Genomic DNA, 27,573 nt, shown 5'->3' with positions numbered 1-27,573 from the left:
AGCTCACATAAAGCAGGAAATAAGCAGGCAGCACTTCATCTGCTAATGCACGTTTCCCACTTTTATTGTTGCCTCATTCACTAACAGTTCAATGGTGCAAGATTACCATACACAGAATTAGGATATCTGCATGACACATCTGGGGTTAACTGATATTAAATTTCAGAGGGGGAAGGTGGGAAATATCACGGCTAGTTTTGTTTGAAAGGCATCAACAGAAAAACAAACACAGAAAAAAGTGATGAGGTGAAGAAAGACACAATAAGTCTGCTGTCGTTTTAGATGTCACCAGCTACTTTGTATAGTCCTATATCTCTGATATTAAAAAATTAAAATGAGTTAAAATACACCTTTATTTTGATAGAGTTCAGATGGATGCCTAGCATGACTAATGAGTAGATCTCCTCCAAAAAAAACAACAGACTTCTAATTCACTCAAACCACTTTCTAATAAAGAGGAAGCACTAATGTAACTCACCTCCTCAGTGGAGGTGCAGGGGTTACATGTTAGGTCTCCTTTTCCTTTCATTTGGTTTAATATGAGTGGAACAACTAAACCGCACAGACTTTATCTGATCAGTTAGTTCAACCTTTTATTAATATGTGCAAAGAGCTGCAAACAAATACATATACATTGCAAACAATAAATACACAATCCAAAATAAAAACACCTCTGCAAATGAAGTGGAAACGTTTGCTCTGGCAGCGCCTCGCATCAACATGTATATGAGGTACATTGCACTTTTGAGACTTGATCTGTGCATAGGTGCATCTTTGATGTGCAGCTCAGAGATCCACAATCCAGCACGTTTCTGTTTCTCTGACTGTCAGGCTGGCTGACCCGAGGTCACGTCAGAGCTTTATTTTTTATCTATATGTAACAGACAGCTGAACACGAGTACTTCACTTCAGAGATTTCAGCCGACGCTGGTGTGACAGCGAGGGGAGTCATGGGACTACATCGTAATCTGTCCTGCGGGCCATTTAAAAGCAGCTTTGCTGGCTAACCACTGCCGTCAAAGCAAAAAAACTAAAGAAACATTGCACCTTCATTCTTTTTTCCTTACGTCCTTCTAACCTTTTCACTGTGTTTTCTTTGCGTCTTGACAACAAGAGTGTAAAGTTAATAGCAGTAAATGTCAAGGCTTCTGATTCTCAGTGAGATAGAGCAAGCTAGAGGAGCAGAGAGGAATGTGTTAAATGAGGGTTAACTAACACACTGATCCCAGAACACACCCGATGTACAAATCAAGTTTTCTCCTTAGTTCGTTTTCATCCTCCTAGTCCTCCTCCTCCTCATCTCCTTGTAACCTTGTTTTTATTCCTTGGGATGAAAAAGCAAAAAGGGGCCCAAATCTACTCCTGCAGGAACAATTGGTCATTGTTTGTTTTTTTAAACTGCTGAGATATGAAGCGATCCTCGCTTGTTTGTCTCTAGTTAGTCTGCAGTTTTAATGTTAACACAAATGCATGAGTATTTTACTGACTCACTAACTGACACTGGCACTATTGGGGGTTTAGAGGCGGCGTATGTACACAGATTGAGGAGGATCTACGTATGACGTGGACGACAGTGGAACCGCTCCGCCCGCTCAGTTCTTCGTCAGGCCGCTGCGCCGCCTCGCCAGCTTAGATCTGCGGGGAGAGTTTTATGTTGTGAGGAGAAGGGAATGTTTTTGAAGGGTGCAGAAGCTGCACGTTTGACTGTGGTGTGAGAGGAGCGTGTGTGTGTACCTTATCCTTCCTGCTAGCAGAGGACTAAAAGCGTACAGCCATTCGTTCATGTCTTTCTCATTGTTGGCCTGCAGGAGGATGCCTCGATGTTTTGTGTACACTGCAAATGTGTTGGGCATCTGAAAAGAAAACATCACATTATATTCATGTTCATTCAAATGATAAATCCCAGTCCATTTGCCATTTCATCAGTCAATGTGTCCAAAATTGGCCAACGTGCACCAAAACCATTTGAATGAATCTCATTAAAAACAAACGTGTTACATCGAGCCTTTCTCTATCCTGCCTCAAACCTTAAGCATGGCCTGCTGGTCTTTGCTGTATTCCACCTGTGCTGTGGAGAGGTTGACGGCGCCTCGCTCCACGGGGTCCTTGTCGCTGTTGTAGATGAAGACGTAGGGCCGGCGAACAACCACAAAATGCTTCACCTATGAGTTAGAGCGAGGCTCCACGAAGCTTAGAAAACCCTTCTTGGACACAACAGATCTGAAAAGAAGAGATTTGATTCATTCATTCACATTCATCCTTGAATCATGACAAAACGTGAGGAATCGCACTGAGGTGAGACCTTGACAACAGATAAATCAGGAGCCACAGAGTGTCAAGTGTCAGCCGACACCAATCGGGACAATGATAAGAGAGAAATTCATTTACAGACACGTGAAAAAGCAGTCTAAGGTTCTGGATCTAGATTATTACAACACATCATTATTTATTTAAAACAACCCAAAATGCACAAATGACTATAACCAAGTACATGTGACCTGTGAGTACCTGTGATTCAGCAGCTGATGGAACCAACTTTAGCAGCAAAAACTTGAGGTAATCGTTTTTTGTTAGTGTTTCACAGCAGTGTGGACGGATTTGTGGCCCATTTGTCTTTACAATGTTTCTTCGGTTCATTGAAGTTTGCAGATATTTATTCATTCACAGCTTTCTTAACGTTCAATCATGTTGAAGTCTCAACTTTGAGCCACTGCAGCATCACTCTGTTGTTGCTTTGCTGCTGCGCTCTGGAGTCACTGACCCAACGATGATCTCATTTGACTCTAGAGTACTTCATGGCTCACTCAGTGACCTAGACACTTTGCAGGTTCTTTGGCAGCAAAAAAAGCCCAAATAATCATCACGATTTATTCATAACACACGTGAAAAGACCCAGGAAAACCGAGTTAACGATAAAAACGATAACAAAATAACGCTGAAAACTGATAAAAACCCTGAAAACCATACATTTCACACCTGAGCCTCAACTCTTGCGGCCCGGTACCAAACGACTCACGGACCGGTACCGGTCCGAGGCCCGGGGGTTGGGGACCGCTGATCTAGTGCATTTGATTAGCACTTGGCTAATACTGACCCTCTTAACTAATTATGGAAATAGTCTTGGATGTACTTAGTTTTTTAAACATCTGAATTTCGGCTCAGTGTTTGTTAAATAAATAATGACGTGGTATAACGTGTTATGTGTTGTTCATCTGAGGTTGCATTTACCTCATATTAAGACCTACTAAGGACCTGATTTATTTTTAATTATGTCCTAAAACATAAAACCTGAGAGCTCACATAACTGCATATGCTCAGAATATATACAGCACACATGGATACAAATGACTGCCTTGCAGCAGCAATCTTAAGACCATCACTATGAGCTCTATACAAGGTTACACTGTTCCTGTTATTAACAGCAGGGGGCACTATCAGCCACAGACTGAGAGCCAGATATGCTCTGCTGGTGCCTCATTGGCCTCATTGTTCCTGAGGTAAGACTCTATAGTGAGAAACAGCTGAGGGGGAAAACATTGATCTGGAAACGTCTGAGTGTTACAGAGGATATACATAGCACTGTGGTTCAGTGTCACACAATCACAAACAAATACAGAAAAGTAGTAAAAAGGGTGTTGCCTCCAAATATTGCTTTTACTGGTTTGGAGCTTAGGAGGCTTAATATCGACAGGCATGAATGAAGACAGATCAGAACAGCTGTTTGATCACAGCATCCAGTACCAACACAATCATCCACACTCAAGAGCCCTGTTGGCTTCAGAGTCAGCAGCTGAATGTCTAAAATATGAAATGTAATTTTTTGGTCCATCAGCTACAGCTACAGCATGAACTGCTTAAAGTGAGAAGCAGCCTAAAGCCCGACAGATTCATCTTTCCAGACTGAAAATATCTCGCTGCCCTTCTCGTGGATGAGGGTCACCCTTGATCCTGCAGCAAACATAACAGGAGCTCAGGATCACAGTGAGCACAGCTAGAGCAACATTACGCTTTAAAAGAAGATATTAAACTGTGTACAAAGGAAGCAGTTACCACTGTGTGAGTAAGCGGGCGATCGTGGCTCAAGAGTTGGGAGTTCGCCTTGTAAACCGGTTCGAGCCCCGGCCCGGACAGTCTCGGTAGTTGTATCCTTGGGCAAGACACTTCACCCTTGTCTGACTACTGGTTGTGGTCAGAGGGCCCGGTGGCGCCAGTGTCCGGCAGCCTCGCCTCTGTCAGTGCACCCCAGGGGGGCTGTAGCTTGCCATCACCAGTGCGTGAATGTGAACTGGATGTGTAAAGCGCTTTGGGGTCCTTAGGGACTAGTAAAGTGCTATACAAATACAGGCCATTTTAATAAGAAAACAACATGTGCACCAATCCTGTACCTGGTGCAGCAGGTAGGTACCATGGCAGGGCAGGCCTCCACTGTGATCCACGATGGCTGGGATGCACCTGTGCATGGAGGGAGGAGGAGACACAGCATCCCAACTTATAATATTCTTCATGGAGATCATTTTTATGGTTCCTTTAAAGCTTGTGCGTGAATATAACACTCCAGGTGGATACTCACTCTCCAGTGGGCTCCAACTCGCTGATCTCAAACCAGACCAGCAGGTCGTACTTGCTGACACACTGACCCAGGTTGGATTTGGTGATGGTGTTCAACTTGGTGGCTGGAACTGACACACACACACACACTCACACACACACACACACACACACACACACACACACATACACACACACACACACACACACACACAGAAGCTCAATGTTATCAAGCTGAAAATTTTCTGAATTGAAGAGAAGATGAATAAAAGTGAGGAGTATTTACTACATGCTTTGGGTGACTGAATGGAGGATGGATAGGTGACGTGAAAACACTACTGACCCTTTATACTGAGCCAGTAGCTCACACACTTCTATTAAATCTGTCTATAGAGCCAGTAATCACAGAGGATAGATACTGGAAGCAAACTGAAATGTTAGGAGGAACTAAATCACAGATTACAACACCAGTGGCAGCACCCTGCTGTCTCACACATCAGGATCACGGTCCTGTTGAAACGGGCTAATCACTAAAGCTCACAGTTGCATTCGTCTATACTCAATATGATCGAAAGGAATGTTATTACACTTGAAAACTGCTCTACTCACGTCTTCATTGGTGTGAATGACATGTCATTGATCCTGAAGCTGTCTCCTCAGGACAGTTTCTAAGCAACGGATGGGAATAGGATAGTATTTCCTGGATGCTGTTGGAGGAATGTTGACTTAATAAAAATACCTTTTATTTATATATGCATATAAAATTAGCCAATGTGATTAGAATACAATCGTTTACACATTTCTAACAAAATCTGCTGCATTAAATATGAATTATCACTGCATGACTGGATCTGCTGTTTGACCCCCACCAACCTGTTCACGTCCTGGCCATGGAGGTGCAGCGGGTGCTGCTGGTAGTGGCTGAACACTTCAAACACGACGGGCTTGCTCTTGATGTTCTCAATAAAAGACTCTGTAACTTCGACAGAAATCTGCTCCAACAGATAAAAATAAAGGGTTTGACAAACTGAGTTAGAATAAAATCGTTGAAGCACAGTTAGTGTGTGTGTAGGTGCAGATGTGTGTGTGTGCACTCACATTCTGGACGTGGTAAAAGCCCAGAGGAGCTCCTTTGCCAGTGTTTTTCAGAGGCTCGGTGGAAAAAGCCTCATTGTGACGGTGCAAGAAACTGAGGGGTTCATTCTGGTTCATCACAATGGTGATCTAGGAGTTAAGATCAGGGCTCAAAGCAAGCCACTCTGCTTCTATGCCAGACACATTCAATCATGTCTTTATGGACCATGTTTGTGCATTAGGTCACAGTCGTGTTGGAAGGGAAAAACACCCTCCCTAAACTGTTCTCACAGTGTTTTAAGCACAGACTGGTCCAAAACGTCTTGGTAACCTGAAGCGTTAAGATTTCCTTTCACTGGAACCGCAAGACCCAGGCCAAAGTCAGAGGAGAAATAAATGAATACTATTAAAAACCAACTACCTCACTGACAGACCACAGTACGTCAAGCTGAAGGACGTCACGTCTGACACTGTGGTCAGCAGCACAGGAGCACCACAGGGAACTGTGCTGTCCCCTCTTCTCTCCACCCTGTACACCTCTGATGTCTGCTACAACTCTGAATCTCAGATGTTTGTGGACGACACAGTCATCATGGGGTGTATCTAGGACAGGGGTAGGCAACTCCAGGCCTCGAGTGCCAGTGTCCTGCAGGTTTTAGATCACACCCTGGGTTAACACACCTGAATCAAATGATTAGTTCATTACCAGGCCTCTGGAGAACTTCAAGAAATGCTGAGGAGCCATTTAGCCCTTTAAATCAGCTGTGATGGATCATGGACACATCTAAAACCTCCAGGACCTCAAGGCCTGGAGTTGCCTACCCCTCATCTAGGATGACCAGGAAGAGGAGTACAGGAGTCTGGTGAGAAACTTTGTTACATGGAGTCACACAAACCACCTGCAACTCAACACTTCAAAGACCAAGGAACTGGTTGTGGACTTCGGGAGGTCCAGACCAGGTCCACTGACAGTTCAGATAGAGAGAGAGGAGGTGGAGGTGGTCAACAAGTACTATAAAAATGGAGGCAACTTTGCCTGTGGTAGAATGTATACAATGTATGAAAAAATCTTTACTGCAGATACTAATTTAATAATACTAATTTTGTGTTGTAAGATTTATGAGTTTCATGCTTTCATAGTGGTACTTGGGAGAGCTTGACATTTTTCTCAGGTGGTGTGCACTGTAAAAAGTTTGAGAAACACTGATAAGGGGGTCTGTATGCGGCAGTCATACACACAACTGGACAGTCCAAAAGTTGGCCTACCTATTACTGGCTGAGGTTTTAGTAGAGTTGTGGCTGAACCACATAAAAATATATCATTCATTTTAATCTCCCCAATCAATGATAATGTTATGTTGGAATGTTGTTAAAGAGGGTCAAAAATGTTTCAACCCAGTTTGTTTTGCAGATAGCAGCTTTAATATAGGGAGGACACAACTTCCAGACTGTATGAGTAAAATCAGGTTTTTTCTCTTCGTCAGTTTCATAGTTTCTCTTTTGCCTGTCACTGTTCCCTGTCTGTTTTCTTACCTGGTTCTTCCTGACCTTGTACTTTCTCCTCACGTTCCCCTCTTTCCTCTCTCCCTCTTTGGACTGACAATCATACACAAATAGATTGTATTCAATTAGATGAAAAAATTACATTCATGTGAAAAAAAAAATTATTAAGATCACTAACGAAAAGTCCTCTCTCAGTGTACTTTCAACCAAAAGGCAAATAACCAAACCACATGAACATCTAATAAAAGATATAAAATATTGAAACACTGATCCAACATTATCCTTTATTGATGGATCATTTATTCTTACACTTTTACCTGAATGTGGCTCCTGTTTTTGAAAAAGCCTTCCTTATATCCATTATGAACCTGGCTGTCTCTCTGTACACAAACACACACACACACAACAGGAGTTATAAGGTTAATGGGCATTCAGTCAGTTAGCTAGTTAGTATCCATTTCAAACAGGACAGTGGTAACAACGGCAGGCTACGGACAATTTTAAGTTTTAGATTTTAAATAGGCTGTATACATTTCAGTGGGAGCAACAGGACGGTCAAATGTCGCAGAATTTACTACAGAGTAGGACGGATTGTAGGGTAGCAAACATCATTGGAAAACACGTTTTCAGCACTGCAGGTTACCTGGGTGTAAGGTTTTTCAGCTAAAAAGAAACACGACCCAGATAGCAAGGAAACATTGAAACAATGTTGAGTCAATATCAGGCGACGTCATTGAAGCAACGTTGAAGTGTGACGTTGACCCAACATCACTCTTGCACCCATTTTTAACGTTGAAACAACGTCAGGTTTTGATGTTAAATCAATGTTGAAACCTGACATTGATTCGACGTTATATTTTCTAACACTGTTGACATTGAAACAATGTCAGATTCTGATATTGAAACACTGTTGAGATATGGTGTTGATTTTCCACCTCTTTCGCACAGTTGCTTTTTATTGAAAAAAACCAAAAAACCAAAAAAGGTCAATAGACATGTATCATTTGCAAAATACTTTATTAAAAGACAAAGTTTCCTATTTACATTTCTATGTTTCACGTCACTTTTTATTATTTACTCCGGGATGGGGATGGATGATGTGTGTCCTGCGCGCCACCCGTACGATCTGGAGCATATCTGAGCCATTTCTGGACTGCTTGAGCAAAGACCAACTCAGACATAGAGTTCGCCCCTACCTGCTGCGCCAGGCCATCTAGGACAAAAAATAGACACACACACAAAAAAAGGGAATTAGAGCACATGAATAAGCTCTTGTTAATTGTCTTCAGCAGGGAGAAAGTATGTAAACTCCTAGGCTGATAAACATGAAAGTCACCAGGCAGAAATCAGCAAACTGCCGCATTTGATTCCCAAAGAGCTATAAGCTGAAAATGTGATATGTCTTAGCATGGTGTGCCGTGTATCCTTTAAAAAAAAAAAAAAAAGAAAACATGGGGTCCTCGGGCTGTACAAAGTGTACAACCCGAGGACAAAACAAGCCGAAGACCAAAGACTCCATCTCCAGATTAACCGGACATGAAAGTCTTGTTATTAAGAAAGACAAAGTAATATAGCAAAAAACAGACATAGGAAATGTGAAACACACCCAGCACATCCCTTTATTGTTCACTTTAGGCTCATAAAACTACAATAAATGTTAAAACTTACCAAATATGCATCTGCACGGCGCTGTCTCTTTAAATGCCCTTTTTTGCTTTGTCTGGTCCTTGGTATTTTTTCCCTGCCCAGTTGAGTACAGAGGCCAGCTCCTTTGTAATGGCATAAACCATTACACGGCGGACTCGCACCTCCAGTGTGGTCCAGCAGCACCAATCAACGCAAAGCGTCTCACCTATAGACACATTTTAAGAGATGGAATTAGCGTGTCTCATGTCTTAAATGTGTATGCAAGTGCTTGTGTGTTTACTTCATGTAATTGATGATAGAAAAATGTCATTTGGTTTTCCCTAAAGCCTGATTTTCAAGTCATACAAAGAATAAACCAAAGTATTGGCAGTACAATGTATTTCTATTCACTTTTGTTGGATATTCATTTGTTAGTTCTTGTAACTGCTAAAAGTGTTTACTAGTTTTTGCCTGTCACATATATTTGTTATACCATGTAAACTGTGAAATTCCAAGATTTTCAAACTTGCCTTGCAATAGTGGCCTCACAGAGTCTCTGGAATCTACAGAAAAAAAAATCACAACAAGATGACATTCAGGAGTATAAATTGGGTTTTCTTTTTAGATAAGAGTACAATGACATTGTGATGCAGCTTTAAAGCTTTTTTAAAAGCATACCATCTATAGGGAAGACATCAGACTCTGCATGCTGGGGAGATCGCAAAGCTGTGTCGGTTTGTGCCGGAGTGGCGAAAGGTGCCGGAAGCTGGGTGGGGCATTATGATGGTTGCTATCAGTGGGCTGGGGGGCAGACTGCGGAGTGATGAGGGCTGTTTAGAAAACGATAATTTTTTAAGTATTTAAGAATACAGACAACTTGTCAAAAAAGTTTCCTTGTGTCAGACACAGATATGTACACAGACACTAGACAGTATTTTATTACCTGGTATTTTCACTCGAGGGGCCTGGGGAAACTGTTTTTTTGTAGGCTTTCCCCACAAAAAAACTCATCCTCTGAGTCCATATATGTGTACAGGGGATTTGGTCTAAAGAAAATAAATTAAAAACGGTCTTAAGTAATTGTAAATATGCTTTTGGCATATTGTTTCCTAAAGTTAGTTTGATTTCTAACAACACACACAGGAAACAGAGACGTGCAAGAAGGTACAGTATACAATGAATTTTTGAAGTGCACAAGTGTACACGGCTTTGCATTTTTAAAAAGTTTACAAACTTCCACTTTTTGGACTATATTATGTGGTGATATTGCAGTATGCAAGCACCACAGATATGTATAAAAGACAAGATCATAAATTCTTAACAATCAAAGATATGTTTGTGAATATAAAGGTTTTACTTGTGCTTTCTTTTAAGACTGGTCTGGGTTTCTTCTTCGGACTGAAGGTCAGACGTATCATAGCGTTCACGTGGATATCTCTGAAGACTGCGTTCTGCTTCGTGAAATGTGCCTGGAAATACAAACACAATGTACGGCCAGACATACATTACGTGTGGACAAAAGGTGCAAACGCATAGAAAAATCAGCGGTTTCAAAAATACGCTGGTACGTGTGGATGTAGCCTTATTCATTATTCAAGGCACAAACGGAAAGTCATGTACGTGTGCAACGTAAAGTTAGTTGAGCGTGCAACGTACAGTCACGTGGGCATGCTGCGTGAGCATTCAAACTGAGTCTAAAGTTTTCGTGTGCGAATTGAAGCGAGTGCTCTCCAATCATCAAAAGTAACAAAGTCATTGAACACGTTTATACAGTTAACTTTACGTTTATCAATCATATATCACAGATTTAGAATTTTTTGTAGTACTAAGCAACTACAGAGCGAAAGTCTGGGTCAAGCGCCGAGGCGACGGCAAGAACAAAGGAAACCTCGAAGCGTTAAAGCTAGCTTTGTAAGGGAATATAACGAAGAAATTATGAAACGAAAATGTTTTCTTTGTTGATATACTTTGTTCGCAGTGCAATTTATTTGTTGCCAGATTGTAAGAAGTAGACACAATTTAAAAAACTCGTTAATGTACAACATTAACAAGTTTTTTTTTACTGTTATTCAAATGCAAACATGGAAATACCGAGTAGGAAAAAAAAATCATTCATTCTTACCTTATACTAATCGTGGTGCAGGCCAGTGCAGTGCATGAACTGATGCCTTCTCCGGTCAATTCCGCTGAGAGTAAATCAAATGTCCCGCTCTACTGTAGAAGACAATGAATACCGGGGGGTGTACCAATGTGAGAGGGGTGCTGCGGAATACTCCAAGTGATCGCTGCTTTAATTTCCCGGTCAACTATACATAAATTGCACGTAGACACGATTTTTTAAAGCTGGTGAACCACACCAAGTCATTGATAACAAATGAACAATAAATCTACTTTCTCTGGTACTTTATACCCGATCAGTTGCAATGCAATTTAATGCTCAACTACAAATCGATGGTTTTTGATGGTGAACGGAGCCGAATGATCGTCAACTATAAATAGACGTTTTCTCGACGTTGTTGTTGTCACCTGGTCGACTATAAATAGATCAAATATCAATGACAAAAAAACAACGGTGAATCAACATCGTTACAACGTCTCTATAGTAAGACCGTCGGTTTACCACAGTATTTCAATGTTGTTACAACATTGGCATTTCAACCCCGACCATATACGACGGTTCGGATGAAAAATCAACATAGATTCAATGTCGTCTTGCTATCTGGGTTGTTGTCCCCCACGGCGCGGCGCGCAGGGCGGGCAGGCAGCTACTCGACACGGGGTCATAACAGAGAAGCGCCGCGGGGGAAAGCGTGTTTTACTTGTGTAACTATGCATGTGCCAAAAAAAGAATCTTGAATCTTACTATTCTCATGTGCTATGTCGTGCCAAATTAGACTGCACTGGTTTGCGAGTATGCGCAAAGTATCTTTGTTTTGCAAGATTTGTTTTGCAAACTCCTTTGGCTACGACAAAAATTATACGTTTGTTTTCACATGGTATCGAAGTGTCGTGGTAGGGAGACTGAGACCAGGACACAAACACCATCCCACCGTCGGAGCTACTGATAGCGGTAAATGGTCATTGTTGAAGCGGGGGACGGGTGCTTCTAGCGGGGGACGGGGACGGGTGCTGCCGGTGTTCGCAACGGCCCCCGGACACACAACTTTCTCCGATTCCCAGTAACCTAAATGTTCATGTTCATCGTTCTAAAATGTTTTTCTGGTTCAAAGTGATCTTGTATTGTTATTTAGACAATTTTTATTTTATTTTAGAACAAAAAAGTAAAAAGCACTTGGTGTAGGCAAAAAAAATGTTAATCCTGATATGGCACTATATGACATTTAGTGTGCTCCTGCACAAAAAATAATAATGGATCAAAATGAATGTTGGTGCCATTGTTTGGACCATCTAAAGACCTAATTATAATAACAATCAAATATTAATTCAAATGTATTTTATGAAAAATATTTACGTTTTTAGTTTTATTCTGTTAAAAAAAACAGGGCGCTCATGTACTTAAACTGGGATTTAAAGTGTTAAAACAATGAAAATATAATTAAAACTTGATATGGATATTTTAAGCAGAAGTAGTTTTAAAAGACTGACTAATTTAAAGTGGAAAAAAATATTAATATATAACATTTTAGAGCACTTTGTCCCGAGGACCACGAAAGGATGGATTTTTTAAAATGTGCTCTTGCAGAAAAAATAATAATGGATCAAAATGAATGTTGGTGCCAATGTTTAGACCATCTAAAGGCCTAATTATAATAACAATCAAATATTACTTCAAATGTATTTTATGGAAAATATTTAAGTTTTTATTTTTTTTTCTGTTAAAAAACAGGGCGCTCATGTACTTAAACTGGGATTTAAAGGGTTAAAACAATGAAAATATAATTAAAACTTGATATGGATATTTTAAGCAGAAGTAGTTTTAAAAGACTGACTAATTTAAAGTAGAAAAAAATATTGATATATAACATTTTTAGAGCACTTTTTGGGGCGTGGCCGTTTTTTGCCACGGGGACCACGAAAGGATGGATTTTTTAAAATGTGCTCTTGCAGAAAAAATAATAATGGATCAAAATGAATGTTGGTGCCAATTTTTAGACCATCTAAAGGCCTAATTATAATAACAATCAAATATTACTTCAAATGTATTTTATGGAAAATATTTAAGTTTTTATTTTTTTTTCTGTTAAAAAACAGGGCGCTCATGTACTTAAACTGGGATTTAAAGGGTTAAAACAATGAAAATATAATTAAAACTTGATATGGATATTTTAAGCAGAAGTAGTTTTAAAAGACTGACTAATTTAAAGTAGAAAAAAATATTGATATATAACATTTTTAGAGCACTTTTTGGGGCGTGGCCGTTTTTTGCCACGAGGACCACGAAAGGATGGATTTTTTAAAATGTGCTCTTGCAGAAAAAATAATAATGGATCAAAATGAATGTTGGTGCCAATGTTTAGATCATCTAAAGGCCTAATTATAATAACAATCAAATATTACTTCAAATGTATTTTATGGAAAATATTTAAGTTTTTATTTTTTTTTCTGTTAAAAAACAGGGCGCTCATGTCCTTAAACTGGGATTTAAAGGGTTAAAACAATGAAAATATAATTAAAACTTGATATGGATATTTTAAGCAGAAGTAGTTTTAAAAGACTGACTAATTTAAAGTAGAAAAAAATATTGATATATAACATTTTTAGAGCACTTTTTGGGGCGTGGCCGTTTTTTGCCACGAGGACCACGAAAGGATGGATTTTTTAAAATGTGCTCTTGCAGAAAAAATAATAATGGATCAAAATGAATGTTGGTGCCAATGTTTAGATCATCTAAAGGCCTAATTATAATAACAATCAAATATTACTTCAAATGTATTTTATGGAAAATATTGAAGTTTTTATTTTTTTTTCTGTTAAAAAACAGGGCGCTCATGTACTTAAACTGGGATTTAAAGGGTTAAAACAATGAAAATATAATTAAAACTTGATATGGATATTTTAAGCAGAAGTAGTTTTAAAAGACTGACTAATTTAAAGTAGAAAAAAAAATTGATATATAACATTTTTAGAGCACTTTTTGGGGCGTGGCCGTTTTTTGCCACGAGGACCACGAAAGGATGGATTTTTTAAAATGTGCTCTTGCAGAAAAAATAATAATGGATCAAAATGAATGTTGGTGCCAATTTTTAGACCATCTAAAGGCCTAATTATAATAACAATCAAATATTACTTCAAATGTATTTTATGGAAAATATTTAAGTTTTTATTTTTTTTTCTGTTAAAAAACAGGGCGCTCATGTACTTAAACTGGGATTTAAAGGGTTAAAACAATGAAAATATAATTAAAACTTGATATGGATATTTTAAGCAGAAGTAGTTTTAAAAGACTGACTAATTTAAAGTAGAAAAAAAAATTGATATATAACATTTTTAGAGCACTTTTTGGGGCGTGGCCGTTTTTTGCCACGAGGACCACGAAAGGATGGATTTTTTAAAATGTGCTCTTGCAGAAAAAATAATAATGGATCAAAATGAATGTTGGTGCCAATGTTTAGATCATCTAAAGGCCTAATTATAATAACAATCAAATATTACTTCAAATGTATTTTATGGAAAATATTGAAGTTTTTATTTTTTTTTCTGTTAAAAAACAGGGCGCTCATGTACTTAAACTGGGATTTAAAGGGTTAAAACAATGAAAATATAATTAAAACTTGATATGGATATTTTAAGCAGAAGTAGTTTTAAAAGACTGACTAATTTAAAGTAGAAAAAAAAATTGATATATAACATTTTTAGAGCACTTTTTGGGGCGTGGCCGTTTTTTGCCACGAGGACCACGAAAGGATGGATTTTTTAAAATGTGCTCTTGCAGAAAAAATAATAATGGATCAAAATGAATGTTGGTGCCAATTTTTAGACCATCTAAAGGCCTAATTATAATAACAATCAAATATTACTTCAAATGTATTTTATGGAAAATATTTAAGTTTTTATTTTTTTTTCTGTTAAAAAACAGGGCGCTCATGTACTTAAACTGGGATTTAAAGGGTTAAAACAATGAAAATATAATTAAAACTTGATATGGATATTTTAAGCAGAAGTAGTTTTAAAAGACTGACTAATTTAAAGTAGAAAAAAAAATTGATATATAACATTTTTAGAGCACTTTTTGGGGCGTGGCCGTTTTTTGCCACGAGGACCACGAAAGGATGGATTTTTTAAAATGTGCTCTTGCAGAAAAAATAATAATGGATCAAAATGAATGTTGGTGCCAATGTTTAGATCATCTAAAGGCCTAATTATAATAACAATCAAATATTACTTCAAATGTATTTTATGGAAAATATTGAAGTTTTTATTTTTTTTTCTGTTAAAAAACAGGGCGCTCATGTACTTAAACTGGGATTTAAAGGGTTAAAACAATGAAAATATAATTAAAACTTGATATGGATATTTTAAGCAGAAGTAGTTTTAAAAGACTGACTAATTTAAAGTAGAAAAAAAAATTGATATATAACATTTTTAGAGCACTTTTTGGGGCGTGGCCGTTTTTTGCCACGAGGACCACGAAAGGATGGATTTTTTAAAATGTGCTCTTGCAGAAAAAATAATAATGGATCAAAATGAATGTTGGTGCCAATTTTTAGACCATCTAAAGGCCTAATTATAATAACAATCAAATATTACTTCAAATGTATTTTATGGAAAATATTTAAGTTTTTATTTTTTTTTCTGTTAAAAAACAGGGCGCTCATGTACTTAAACTGGGATTTAAAGGGTTAAAACAATGAAAATATAATTAAAACTTGATATGGATATTTTAAGCAGAAGTAGTTTTAAAAGACTGACTAATTTAAAGTAGAAAAAAATATTGATATATAACATTTTTAGAGCACTTTTTGGGGCGTGGCCGTTTTTTGCCACGAGGACCACAAAAGGATGGATTTTTTAAAATGTGCTCTTGCAGAAAAAATAATAATGGATCAAAATGAATGTTGGTGCCAATTTTTAGACCATCTAAAGGCCTAATTATAATAACAATCAAATATTACTTCAAATGTATTTTATGGAAAATATTTAAGTTTTTATTTTTTTTTTCTGTTAAAAAACAGGGCGCTCATGTCCTTAAACTGGGATTTAAAGGGTTAAAACAATGAAAATATAATTAAAACTTGATATGGATATTTTAAGCAGAAGTAGTTTTAAAAGACTGACTAATTTAAAGTAGAAAAAAATATTGATATATAACATTTTTAGAGCACTTTTTGGGGCGTGGCCGTTTTTTGCCACGAGGACCACGAAAGGATGGATTTTTTAAAATGTGCTCTTGCAGAAAAAATAATAATGGATCAAAATGAATGTTGGTGCCAATTTTTAGACCATCTAAAGGCCTAATTATAATAACAATCAAATATTACTTCAAATGTATTTTATGGAAAATATTTAAGTTTTTATTTTTTTTTCTGTTAAAAAACAGGGCGCTCATGTACTTAAACTGGGATTTAAAGGGTTAAAACAATGAAAATATAATTAAAACTTGATATGGATATTTTAAGCAGAAGTAGTTTTAAAAGACTGACTAATTTAAAGTGGAAAAAAATATTAATATATAACATTTTTAGAGCACTTTTTGGGGCGTGGCCGTTTTTTGCCACGAGGACCACAAAAGGATGGGGATTTGAGGTTCTACCAAGGTGTCAGAACATTTTGATGGATAGATTCAACAGCTCTGTGAAACACTTCCAAGGTATTAGCTAATTACTGCTTCCAAATACATAAAATAGAATTTCACATACAACGACCTTTGATAAGCCATTAGTATAACCAACTGCACTGCTGCACCAAACCCAGGACCTGAAGAGGTTCAGATCAGTGAGTAAAATGAGATGAAATGAACTGAAGCCTAGAACACAGAAGTTGGCTGTATAGCTGCCTGTGTCTGCACACCCAGAAAGAGTAATAAGAGTAATATTAAAACTAAGTGGCTGCCGCCGGCTGGGGCATGCTATGAATTGTGGGATATGGTGGGTCACGATGGATATACCCGACGCATCCTTCAAATCTGGGGAAAAGGAGGACGCATTTGTCGGCTGCATTTAGAGGAGTCTACGAATTTGGACAGCCTTTGTTGCATCGCTGTGACGTAATCGGCCTACAAATGTGGCCTCAGGAGGATGCAGCCTCTGAATTTGGACACCCCCATAGTTTATGTTTACTTATATAAACACTGAGTTGAATTAACAGAGAATTGAATAATCAAACCTTTTACTTTGTTAAGTCTCTCAGAAAATTCTGTCTTTTGAACAAATTGTTTTAGTTAACGACCTCGGGTGAAACCAACTCTGATCAGCTGTACAGAAAAGATCAAAATAAACAAACAGACTCTTCAAATCATAAATGTCAAAGTCAAATTTATTTTTATAGCACATTTAACACATCAACCAATGTGCTGTACAATTAAGATGATTAAAAGAAATAAAAACATAGGGCGATATGTGACATGAAATAATCAACTTAAAGACATCAACTATGAACATTATTAATATCTCTGAACAGATTTTATTTTTATATTTTGATTTCAGTGCTCCATGTCATCCAGGATTAACTGGAGCAGGTGAGGCATGCTGATGGAGGGGGCATCCAGGCACAAAGATATTAGGTCCAACCCCTTCAGCTGGATCCGGTTCCTAAAGATCCTGTGCTTCCTCCTGGCACCTTTCTTCCTATTGCATAGGAGGACTTCTGAAATCCAGGCTGCAATGTAGAAAGCCCTTTGACCTTTGGGCTCTTTGGTGAGCAGCTTCTGCTTCGCAAAGAGCTTCTCAAGGAAGACTTGGATAAATGCTGGTGAGCTGACCATCTTAAGCAGGGGCAGCCAAAAGCGCAGAAACGTTTTTTGGCAATCTGGGCTCAGTGGGACTGGCACAGTATGAGGTGTCACAGCCAAATTCTTCCAGCTGCCCAACTGTAGGAACCAGAAATCCATCCCCCAGCAGCACATCAATCAACTGATTCCTGGACTGCAAGGCAGACTTTTTGATTCTTTTTAACATGCCACCTTCCTGCCGCTTGAGGTCAGTCTCCTTATACTTGGCCCAGTGCTCTTCTTTGAGACACTCCAGCGCCGCCTCACATCCCTGTCGCAACGACTTCAGGGATGGAGGAGTCGTCCAGTGAGTGGCCCTGTGCCTCAGATGTACCAACCACACTGGGATCTTTAGCTTTTTAGCCCCGATCCTCATCATCCGGGGCTGTCACAGTCTGGCAGAGGCAGACTGTATGTATAGTGAAGAGCGGACCCAAAATGCAGACACGAAGGAACTTGGACCAAAACTTGACTATCAACAAAAAGCGAGCAGATTAATATGGCTGATAAAAAGCTAAAAAACAAAAAGGCAGATGCACACAAGAAAGAACCTAACTAGAACTAAACTGGGAAAACTAAATGCTAAACACAAAAAGGTAAAGAACAAAACCTTGAACATTGCAAAAAACCTAATCATGGAAAATCCTGGAAACATGACGTTGAACAACAGACAAGGGTGATTAGGGGAAGTGGAAACACATGGGGAAACAGCTGACACTGGTCTGACATAAGGAGACAAAGGAAGCAAAGCTGACTACACTAACATAGGACACAGACCTTCAAAATAAAACAGAAAACATGAGATGCAGACAAGACAATATAAACTTGACAACATAAGACACGCAGCATGAAACACAAAGGGCAATAGGAGACTAAAACACAGGGGTAGAAGACACAAGGGGAATCTAAATAAACAAATAAGCTTAGATAACCTAATGAACTTAAAAATAAACCATAAACATCAAAATAAACTAAAACTCAAAACGCTGGGTCAATAGACCCAGGAACGCGACAGGGGCTTCCTCTTCTTTTTGCCCTCGGAGATGAGGCTAACAAACCTCACCAAGGCCATCCCATACATTAGCGCCAGCTCTTCGTCATTTAGCGGTCCAGACCGGTCACGCACCTGGCAGCGAACCAGAGCCTCTGTGCAGTCAATGGCCACAGAACTAGAGATATTGGGACACCTGTCCCTCCAAGCCGATATCCTCTGTAAGACTAACCTTTGCAGAGAGGAGTCCCTGGAGAACAAGTTGTGGCGAACTTGATCCCACTCTGTTTTGTTCAGCCAGGCAGCCATTTTACAGAGGACTTACTCAGCGCACACACAGATAATATATTACAAATCATAACGGTCACGCCTTCGATTTCTTACCGTTACTTTTCGTACAGCATCCAGGAAATGACGTAGACTGTTTCTACTGCTTCATTTGCATTTTACATTCACTCTGTGGGCACATCTCAGCTAAAATCTCATATAAACCATTTCTACAACCACCAAACACAACGAAAAGAAGCCATGATTAAAAGAGCTGTTACGTAAATGCACACAAGTCCACTAAACAAACAAAACTGAACCACAAGCTATCTTCCAGAGCTATCACCGATACCAAACACCAAGTTTCACCGCGCTCTGACTAAAATTCAGTGAAAGAGCCGCAAAAGAAGACTGAAGAAGAAAAGGAGAAATGAAGAAGAAATGATCCTGGTGAAATATACAGTGTACAAACAAGCTGCAAGTGAGCAGCAGCAATTAAAAACATTGATATGTTAATTAAACAGGTGATGAGTCAGATAACCATGTTAAACTGTATTATAGTCTGACAGCTGCTGGTAAGAATGACTGAATTGGTAGCGCTCCTTCCTACACTGTGGGTGTAAAAGTCTTCTGCTGAACGAGCTGCTCAGTGCTCGTACAGTCTCATGCAGGGGGTGGGAGGGGCTGTCCATGATGGATGTTAGCTTATCTGCTCAATGAACTTCAGCAGACAGTCCAGGACAGAGCTGGGCCTCTTGACCAGTTTGTTAAGTTTCCCCCAGTCCCTCTCTGCCATTCCACCACTGCAGCAGACCACAGCATAAAAGACAGCAGACGCCACCACAGTGTCGTAGAACGTCCTTAGAAGAGTCCTGTTCACACCAAAGGATCTCAGCCGCTGTAGGAGGATATCGACAGCCTAACAACCTGCAGAAGAGACTATATCAACTTTTGTGTGGATAACACTGTACCGACCAGGAAAATTTATCATATTGGTAAATAAAAAAGTGGTATGGTGCCATCTCTAGTATCTATGCTTTCACTGAGCATTTACCTGCATCACGATGAACTCTGCAGGCTGAAAGGTCCTGTCCTCGGTCAGCCCCGGTCCACTCACACGGCTCACATCACCAATCCCTGACTGCTTGATCATAACAGCAATTGGGCTGCTGGGAACATGACGGCCGTTCTTCTTGATGTTAACAAGGTGCTCACCAATCTCCTTGGAAACAAAGGAGATTCCTAAGAAAGACAGACAAAACAGATGAGGGTTAACGCTTATTCTTGTGTGTATGCAGCCTGTTTCAGTTGCTCCTGATTCTTTCTCCATGCTTTAACTTTTATTACTTTTCCCTCTCTGTCTTTTACTCAGTGATTAATAAAGTATTTGGATTCTGATGAGTCTCATTGTTTAGCAAACTTCTCACTTATCAGACGGACACTCACCAATGTGAGCGTTACGCAGCATCTTCAGCAGGCAGGGCTCCTCTCGCACCGAGGGTGTTGTAAGAGAGGCTGTCAGCTGGCTGAGGTCAAGCTCTCCTATGTCCAGTGGAATATCTGCAGCTGAGCCTTCAGATGGTACATCCTCATGGAATCGTCACCTAGAGATCCAGCAGTGATTCCTAGGGCACACTAATGGCATAAATGCACCTTTTCTATCATATTGTGGTGGGCTGTGGTTTGTGGCTGAGCTGCAGGAGAGGGGAGAAGCAGGTGGTTTGGGGCATCTGATCAGAATGTTTCCAGGTATGTAGTCTTGGAACATCTCCAGATCCAGCAGGAAATGAATTACTTTACTGTAGTGTTTGGGCTGCCATCTTAGAGGCTGCATGGATGGTCTACACTGATGTTAGCAGTAATCCTAGCAGACAAGGGGCTGCCTGGGGTGTGTTTGTCATTGTATTTAACAAGGATGCTGCAGTCTCATGGCGGCACTGGAAGATAAGACACCGTGCAGGTTCCGTCCTGGTTGTCCACACAGTCCAGCCTTGGATGGACCCTTAATGGCCAGAGACAAAAGACAAACCACCTACAAAGATGTGATATGAACAGACAGTGTCCCGTGTGTTGAAAATCTGAGGAAGCAAGTAAGTTATAGCATTCCACAGCACACAATGTGTGTTTGGCCATGTGACTGTTACCTACCTTCTCCAGCCTCTTTGGTGTTAACAGTAAAGACAGCTGGCTTGTTGACCGTCCCGTGGATAAGGCCAGGGCCATAGGCACATGTAATCCACGTAGAACTGCAAGGGACTTCCTGTTGACAGACAGAAAAAGAGTGGTTAGTGACTTCCTTCCAAACTATTTTCTCCATGCACTTTATTCCCACACATTACTCCTAAACATATGCAGATACCCGGGATGTGCATGGATCCATCTCATGCAGACCGGCCTCTGTGGGAGCATATTCGACAGCAACTGTATGGGCTCAAAATGTGGTCATAAATATTTTGTACTTGTAAATCAGTTTTGTACTTGTAAATCAGGATTTGTATGTGTAAAAAGAATTTGTGTGTGTGTAAAAAAGATTTGTATGTGTAAAAAAGATTTGTGTGTGCGTAAAAAAGATTTGTATGTGTAAAAAAGATTTGTGTGTGCATAAAAAAGATTTGTATGTGTAAAAAAGATTTGTGTGTGCGTAAAAAAGATTTGTATGTGTAAAAAAGATTTGTGTGTGGACTTAGCCAAAAACCCCCTGCAAGTTACACGTACGAATTTTGACCCTATTTTTCTTCCTTTCATCTGATTGGTCAATGTCATGTCAATCACAAATGTAATAATCCAATCAGAGAACAGATGGGTTTGGCTGTCGGAGGGGCGCTTTTTTGAAATGCAGGTCCTTGAAGGGTAATACAGTTTGAAGCTGGAGGATCTCTATATAAATATCCGATAGCAGCTAGGTCCGCTAATTTTCAGCAGCTGTTGAAAGGATAAAGTTGTGGTATGTCAGTGGTTAGAAATACCATCATTACTTTAGGATTAGTTTAACACAAAGTCAGGGCTGACCCGGGACCATTGCTGTGAGTCACAGTGCGCAGCATAAAAGTCCTTTCACATCAGACACAGGATGTGCTGCTAATGCTAACTGCTAACTAAAAGCAAAGGATCCAGAATTTGTTGCGCTGGCTGCTGGGCTCTGTGGGTTTTTGCAGCAGCTCTACCTGTACTAGATGCACCTGCTCCTTGTCGTTTCTATCTCTGACTTTATGTCCTCTACAAGAGTTTGGTTTTTTTTTTTTGCTAGTTCTTCAAATGTTCAATAAAAACATGTATGCTAATTCATAAGGAAGAAAGCTTTGTAATGAAGACTGTCATTTCCAAAACACTGCCCGCCCCCCGCGGTCCGCAGCGCTGTTGAAAAGGCTGTGGAAGTCCCTGTATTAAGCACATAGACCTGTGACACAAAAATCACCAAACTCAGACCACAGACTGTTTTCCTTCGTGGTGATGAAGGAAAACGCTGGGTTGGCATGTAAAAGGGCATTTATTCCCTTCAAAGACCTGCAGTTCAAAAAAAGCGCCCCTCCGACAGCCAAACCCATCTGTTCTCTGATTGGATTGTTACATTTGTGATTGACATGACATTGACCAATCAGATGAAAGGAAGAAAAATAGGGTCAAAATTCGTATGTGTAACTTGCAGGGGTTTTTTGGCTAAGTCCACACACAAATCTTTTTTACGCACACACAAATCTTTTTTACACATACAAATCTTTTTTGCGCACACACAAATCTTTTTTACACATACAAATCTTTTTTACACACACACAAATTCTTTTTACACATACAAATCCTGATTTACAAGTACAAAATATTTATGACCACATTTTGAACCCATACAACTGTGCCGTCGTTGTTGTCTGTGATGTCAAGCTTAGCAACTTTGCCCGATGCCATTCAGATCTCACCTAAAGCAGAGGACAAAAACAATGACACACACACACACACACACACACACATCATTACGATCAAACTATCTGTTTATTAAGTAGACTTGTTACCTGTGATCTCTCCTTTCTGGATGGTGAATGGAATCACCAGGTCAAATGGTCTCAGACTTGCCACATCCAGCCAGTTCATTCCCATCGGTCGGTCTGTTGCCTGAGAGACACACAAGTGCACACGTCCGATCACAGGTTGTTAAGAGATTGTGGCAACAGTTCTGGTTACAGTGACAACATGTCACAAACTAAATTAACACAGGAAATTAACACAAGACCTGTAACATCAGAAGATTGTGGCTTCTTAACATTATGCAGCTCTGCTGAACTGTCCATGTGTTTCAGGCATCCCGTTTTTGACATGGAGAGAAATAAGAGAATGCACCCTCTCAGTGATGAAACACAATGAGAGACAGCAGAAAATGATGTCTGATGAAAAGGGACAACAGGGAGAAGCTGAACAAAAGCTGAAGCTGAGAAGGCAGAGAGACTGGAGGCTGAGGTTTTAGATACCCAGGGCTGTTGGGGCATTTGGCTCTGTTGCATGAGCTGGTCTGATGGAGCTCCTTCCAGTGCTTGGAGGGTGTAGGCAGGGATGATGGAGGGAATTGAGAGAGTGAAAAAGATAAGGCATTGGAGCGGATTAAAACGGCGTCAAAGTGATTTAGCGAAACAGTGCAGCCATCAGGACCAATCACAAAGCCTCTGTAGGGGAATGGATCTTTGCTCCAGGGGACTCGTAAATCCTGTAACCAGTTGAAGCACACCTCAGCAGTTCCTGTACCGAGGACCAATGTAAATACAAGTCAAACATTATCAAGTTTGACTTGTAATGTGTACACACACATACATACACACACACACACAGTCAGTACCGAAAAATGTACCAGTGTGAAAATTACACATACATTTTAACTCTGCCACACGGCTGTAGTAGGTTTATGTGCTCAATTCAGTTGAGAATGAATCTGTGCACTCACAACATCAGGACTGATGTGTTTACTGTCAGCATTTTAATCGCTAGTTTAAAGGCTAATAGTCTGAGATGCTTTAAGCTAGGACTGGCAATATGCCCCATAATTCATATTTCGATATTTTTTTAGCTGGATGCCAATATACGATATATAGCTCAATATTTTTTTAAAGCTATAAAGTAAGAACAAAAAGAGAGTTCTTAGTCAAAGCTGCCCCAGATGTCAGACAGGCACTTTTATTAACATACAGTATAGATGTACATGAAAAAATTACTCAAAAATAAATTATGAGCATTTATTAAATAATAATGCTCCATAAATAAAAGAAAATGTTGTTTTTGTGCATAACAAAAAGCTGACAATTGTGCAGTCAAAATGTAAACTAAAAGACGTCGACCATAATAATAATAATAATGAGACAGGTTTCACAACTGCTCTATTCCCAAGTTCTACCACGTGACTGACAGCCTTGAGTTTGAAATCCGCTTCGCAAGCATGTCTCTTAACAGGTGCCATTTATGGTCCTTATACACACACTCCGGTCTTTAAGTGATGATGTGACGAATCCTACTTCCGGGCCTAAAGTAGTCTGCATTTAATATGGCTTTTGTGTTGTTAACATGTTTAATGTTTTGTATTTTCTTCTATTTAATCTCAAAAAGCTCCTAAAAACAGTCAGTGATCACTGTTGACCTCCCTCGGCTTTTATTACCGCTAATCATTTATTTAAGCTCAGTTTTTAAAACCTTACGATGTAACTACAGCCCAGCCCATGCAGCAGTATATGAATGACTAACCTCGTATTGTGGATGGATTATCTCAGTTGCTCTCCTGGATGAAGTTTGGTCCGTTTACAGCATCCTGCTATGCGATTGCATTTGTTCCTGACCACCGAGAACCCTCACGTTAACTTTTATCGAGTGGAAAAAAAGTTAGCTTGTTTATATTATGCTAACATAGCTGTGTCGCTAGCGGTCATGTAGCACATCATTATATACCAGCTAGCCAAACTTCAGTAACCCTACAAACGTCACTGCTGTTTAGTTTTCTGTCTTCATTTATGTTGGAAGTGATAGCAGAGCTGTACGTTTTAATTTGTTTCCAAAACCCCGCAGTCAGGACATTCTATATTGTATTTTGATGGAAGCTAGCGAGCTAACTTCCTGCTAACTTCTAACTCCGTTAAATGCCATAAATTCTGTTTTCATGGATGCCTGGATGTTAAACTCAATTGTTACACCTGGTAGAGCAGAACGCTGATCATTTTATTAAAGATGAAAGACTTTAGACAGTTTTTCAACTCTCAGTAATGCCACAGTGATCGTTTGATATATGGACCTGTAGTGGAGTTTAGGCCCAGACACTGTTAGTGACGTCAGACTTAAAGACTGGATAAGGTAATATTACGTTGAAGCACAGTACGTATCACTCCGCAACGCTCCCGCGTCGTACCTTTTTATGTACCAATCATCAAAGATACTGCACACTGAGGTCCAAGAGAAGATGTTCGGGCGCCATTTTGTAACGTCGGGTTGCGTTTAGTGGCTGAGAGGGGGCGGCAAAACACTTAGCAGGATAGTCAAAAGAATACACACTCAAACTGGCATTGGGAATTCCACAGTGTGTTCTTTAATATACCTTCTCTTCGTCAACCATATAAGCCCGGTTTACCGGCTGCAGCTTAACAAACATAGCGCAGAGTAGGGGTGGGCGATATAAACAATATATGATAGAAACAATATAAATTTGGCCAACGATAGAGATTTTAACTATATCGCTCTATCGCGATAGCGCATGTTGATGATGTCATCAAGCTGCGCCTGTTTTGGTCGAAAGCATCGCAGCGGCTACAACCATTATCATCTGCAAATTATGCCGGGCGACAGTCATAGCAAAGACATGAAGCACGTTTGAAATATGGGGAAAGCCAAAAACTGCGCTTCCTCCACTTCCGTAACATTGATTCATTAATGTTGAATTCTCTCGCAGCCGCTCTATTCCCATGTTGTTGCAGTATATTAATAACTAACCTTGTATTGTGGATGAATAATCTCAGTTGTTCTCCTGACTGAAGTTTGGCCGGTGTATAGCATCCTGCTATGCGATTGCATTTGTCCATACAGAATCCCTCACGTTAACTTTTATCGCGTGGGGAAAAAAGTTAGCGTTCATCCTTCAGCTTCACTGTGCTAATGTTATGCTAACATAGCTGTGTCGGTAGCAATCACGTAGCACAACATTATATACCAGCTAGCCCAACTTCAGTAACCCTGCAAACGCCACTGCTGTTTAGTTTTCTGTCTTCATTTATGTTGGAAGTGACAGCAGAGCTAAACGTTTTAATTAGTTTCAAAAATCTCTCAGTCAGAACATGGTATGTCATGTTTAGGTGGAAACTAGCGAGCTAACTTCCTGTTAACTTCTAACTCTGTTAAATTTAATAAATTCTGTTTTCATGGATGCATGGATGTTAAACTTAATTGTTACAACTGGTAAAGCAGCAACGCTGATGATTTCATTAAAGATGGAAGAATTTAGACTGTTTTTAACTCTCAGTGTTCGTTTGACTTTGGGACCTGAAGCGGACGGAGTTTTGGACCCCGATTACTGCGCGAAGCTCCTCACTGTGGCAGCCATAATGCTCTGACATCAAAACATTTTTTAACATATTTCTGCACGCCAAAATCGGTTCGAGGTCTGTAAGCACAACCAGAATTCATACATAAGGCACACTCGATTTTTGAGAAAATTAAAGGATTTTAAAGTGTGCCTTCTAGTGTGGAAAATACGTTATACAGAAGAAAAGAATATATCGCGATATATATCGTTACCGCACGTGCTTCAAATTATATCGTGATATGGATTTTAGGCCATATCGCCCAGCCCTAGCGCAGAGTGTTCGTACAACCCATAACGTTGCAAACAAAGGTGTCTGGAGAGGTAAAACATAAAATCCGTCCCTCCTCATGCACTAGCGTGCAAGCACATGTCCACACAATCACAGAGAGAGACCGTAACGCATACGGATGACAACATTAACCCTCGACTTGGGTTGTCTTAAAGAGACACCACACCATTGTGACTGTTACACGTGTTTTGAAGGTTGTACGTGCTTTGTCTCTAGGGGTCACCGTAAATATACTTTTATTTATTCACTCCACATAAAATGTAATAAATAAATCATATAATACAAATAGTAAATGGCCTGTATTTGTATAGCGCTTTACTAGTCCCTAAGGACCCCAAAGCGCTTTACACATCCAGTCATCCACCCATTCACACACACATTCACACACTGGTGATGGCAAGCTATGTTGTAGCCACAGCCACCCTGGGGCGCACTGACAGAGGCGAGGCTGCCGGACACTGGCGCCACCGGGCCCTCTGAACACCACCAGTAGGCAACAGGTGAAGTGTCTTGCCCAAGAACACAACGACCGAGATTGCCCAAGCTGGGGCTCGAACCAGCAACCTTCCGATTACAAGGCAAACTCCCAACTCTTGAGCCACGATCGCCCCAACTAAAAGCCAACTATTCACATTTCAACTTTTAACTATTTAAATTTTCAGCTTTTTCCTTTTAAACAAATTTAAAGTGAAAAAACAAAAACACTGCAAACCACAACACAATTAAAGGCCTGCATGAATAAACTTTCTGAATCCTTTATCATCCGCAACTGAAAATAGTTGTGGTTGTGATTACTATACCTTTCTAATGTGACGTTGTTGTCCGTGGTTCTCTATCTCTGTCTCTCCAGC

The 27,573-nt window shown here is 39.8% G+C and overlaps 1 protein-coding gene, 1 long non-coding RNA gene and 1 pseudogene across 2 annotated transcripts; all 3 read right to left on the bottom strand.

The window, feature by feature from the left end:
- Positions 1–415: 415 nt before the first annotated feature.
- Positions 416–7,502, bottom strand: LOC134618160 (kinesin-like protein KIF1B). Its single transcript, XM_065469608.1, has 10 exons — positions 7,443–7,502; positions 7,156–7,218; positions 5,647–5,772; positions 5,422–5,540; positions 5,158–5,255; positions 4,571–4,679; positions 4,386–4,452; positions 2,028–2,220; positions 1,735–1,853; positions 416–1,635 (listed from the first exon to the last, which is right to left on the bottom strand). Exons 3-5 carry the CDS (start codon positions 5,758–5,760, stop codon positions 5,162–5,164), a joined length of 327 nt encoding a protein of 108 aa, XP_065325680.1. The 5' UTR covers positions 5,761–5,772; positions 7,156–7,218; positions 7,443–7,502; the 3' UTR covers positions 416–1,635; positions 1,735–1,853; positions 2,028–2,220; positions 4,386–4,452; positions 4,571–4,679; positions 5,158–5,161.
- Positions 7,503–8,125: 623 nt separating this feature from the next.
- Positions 8,126–9,578, bottom strand: LOC134618152 (uncharacterized). The gene is made up of 4 exons (XR_010091807.2): positions 9,430–9,578; positions 9,282–9,314; positions 8,794–8,977; positions 8,126–8,338 (listed from the first exon to the last, which is right to left on the bottom strand). It is a non-coding gene; the product is annotated as an uncharacterized LOC134618152 (long non-coding RNA).
- Positions 9,579–19,758: 10,180 nt separating this feature from the next.
- Positions 19,759–23,193, bottom strand: LOC134618140 (filamin-A-like; annotated as a pseudogene).
- Between the last annotated feature and the right edge of the window lie 4,380 nt (positions 23,194–27,573).

The sequence above is a fragment of the Pelmatolapia mariae genome, linkage group LG20, assembly GCF_036321145.2.
Source record: "Pelmatolapia mariae isolate MD_Pm_ZW linkage group LG20, Pm_UMD_F_2, whole genome shotgun sequence".
NCBI classification, from domain to species: Eukaryota; Metazoa; Chordata; class Actinopteri; order Cichliformes; family Cichlidae; genus Pelmatolapia; species Pelmatolapia mariae.
The sequence above is the reverse complement of the archived record's forward strand: the minus strand, read 5'-3'. Positions and strand labels throughout refer to the sequence as shown.

Bases quoted from the DNA above. Each gene is read 5' to 3' on its own strand.
- LOC134618160 (XM_065469608.1), bottom strand. From the start codon at position 5,760: ATGAACCAGAATGAACCCCTCAGTTTCTTGCACCGTCACAATGAGGCT. The intron at 5,541-5,646 runs GTGAGTGCACAC...CTGTTGGAGCAG, and splicing joins GCTTTTACCACGTCCAGAAT to ATTTCTGTCGAAGTTACAGA. The intron at 5,256-5,421 runs GTTGGTGGGGGT...TTCCTCCAACAG, and splicing joins CATGGCCAGGACGTGAACAG to CATCCAGGAAATACTATCCT.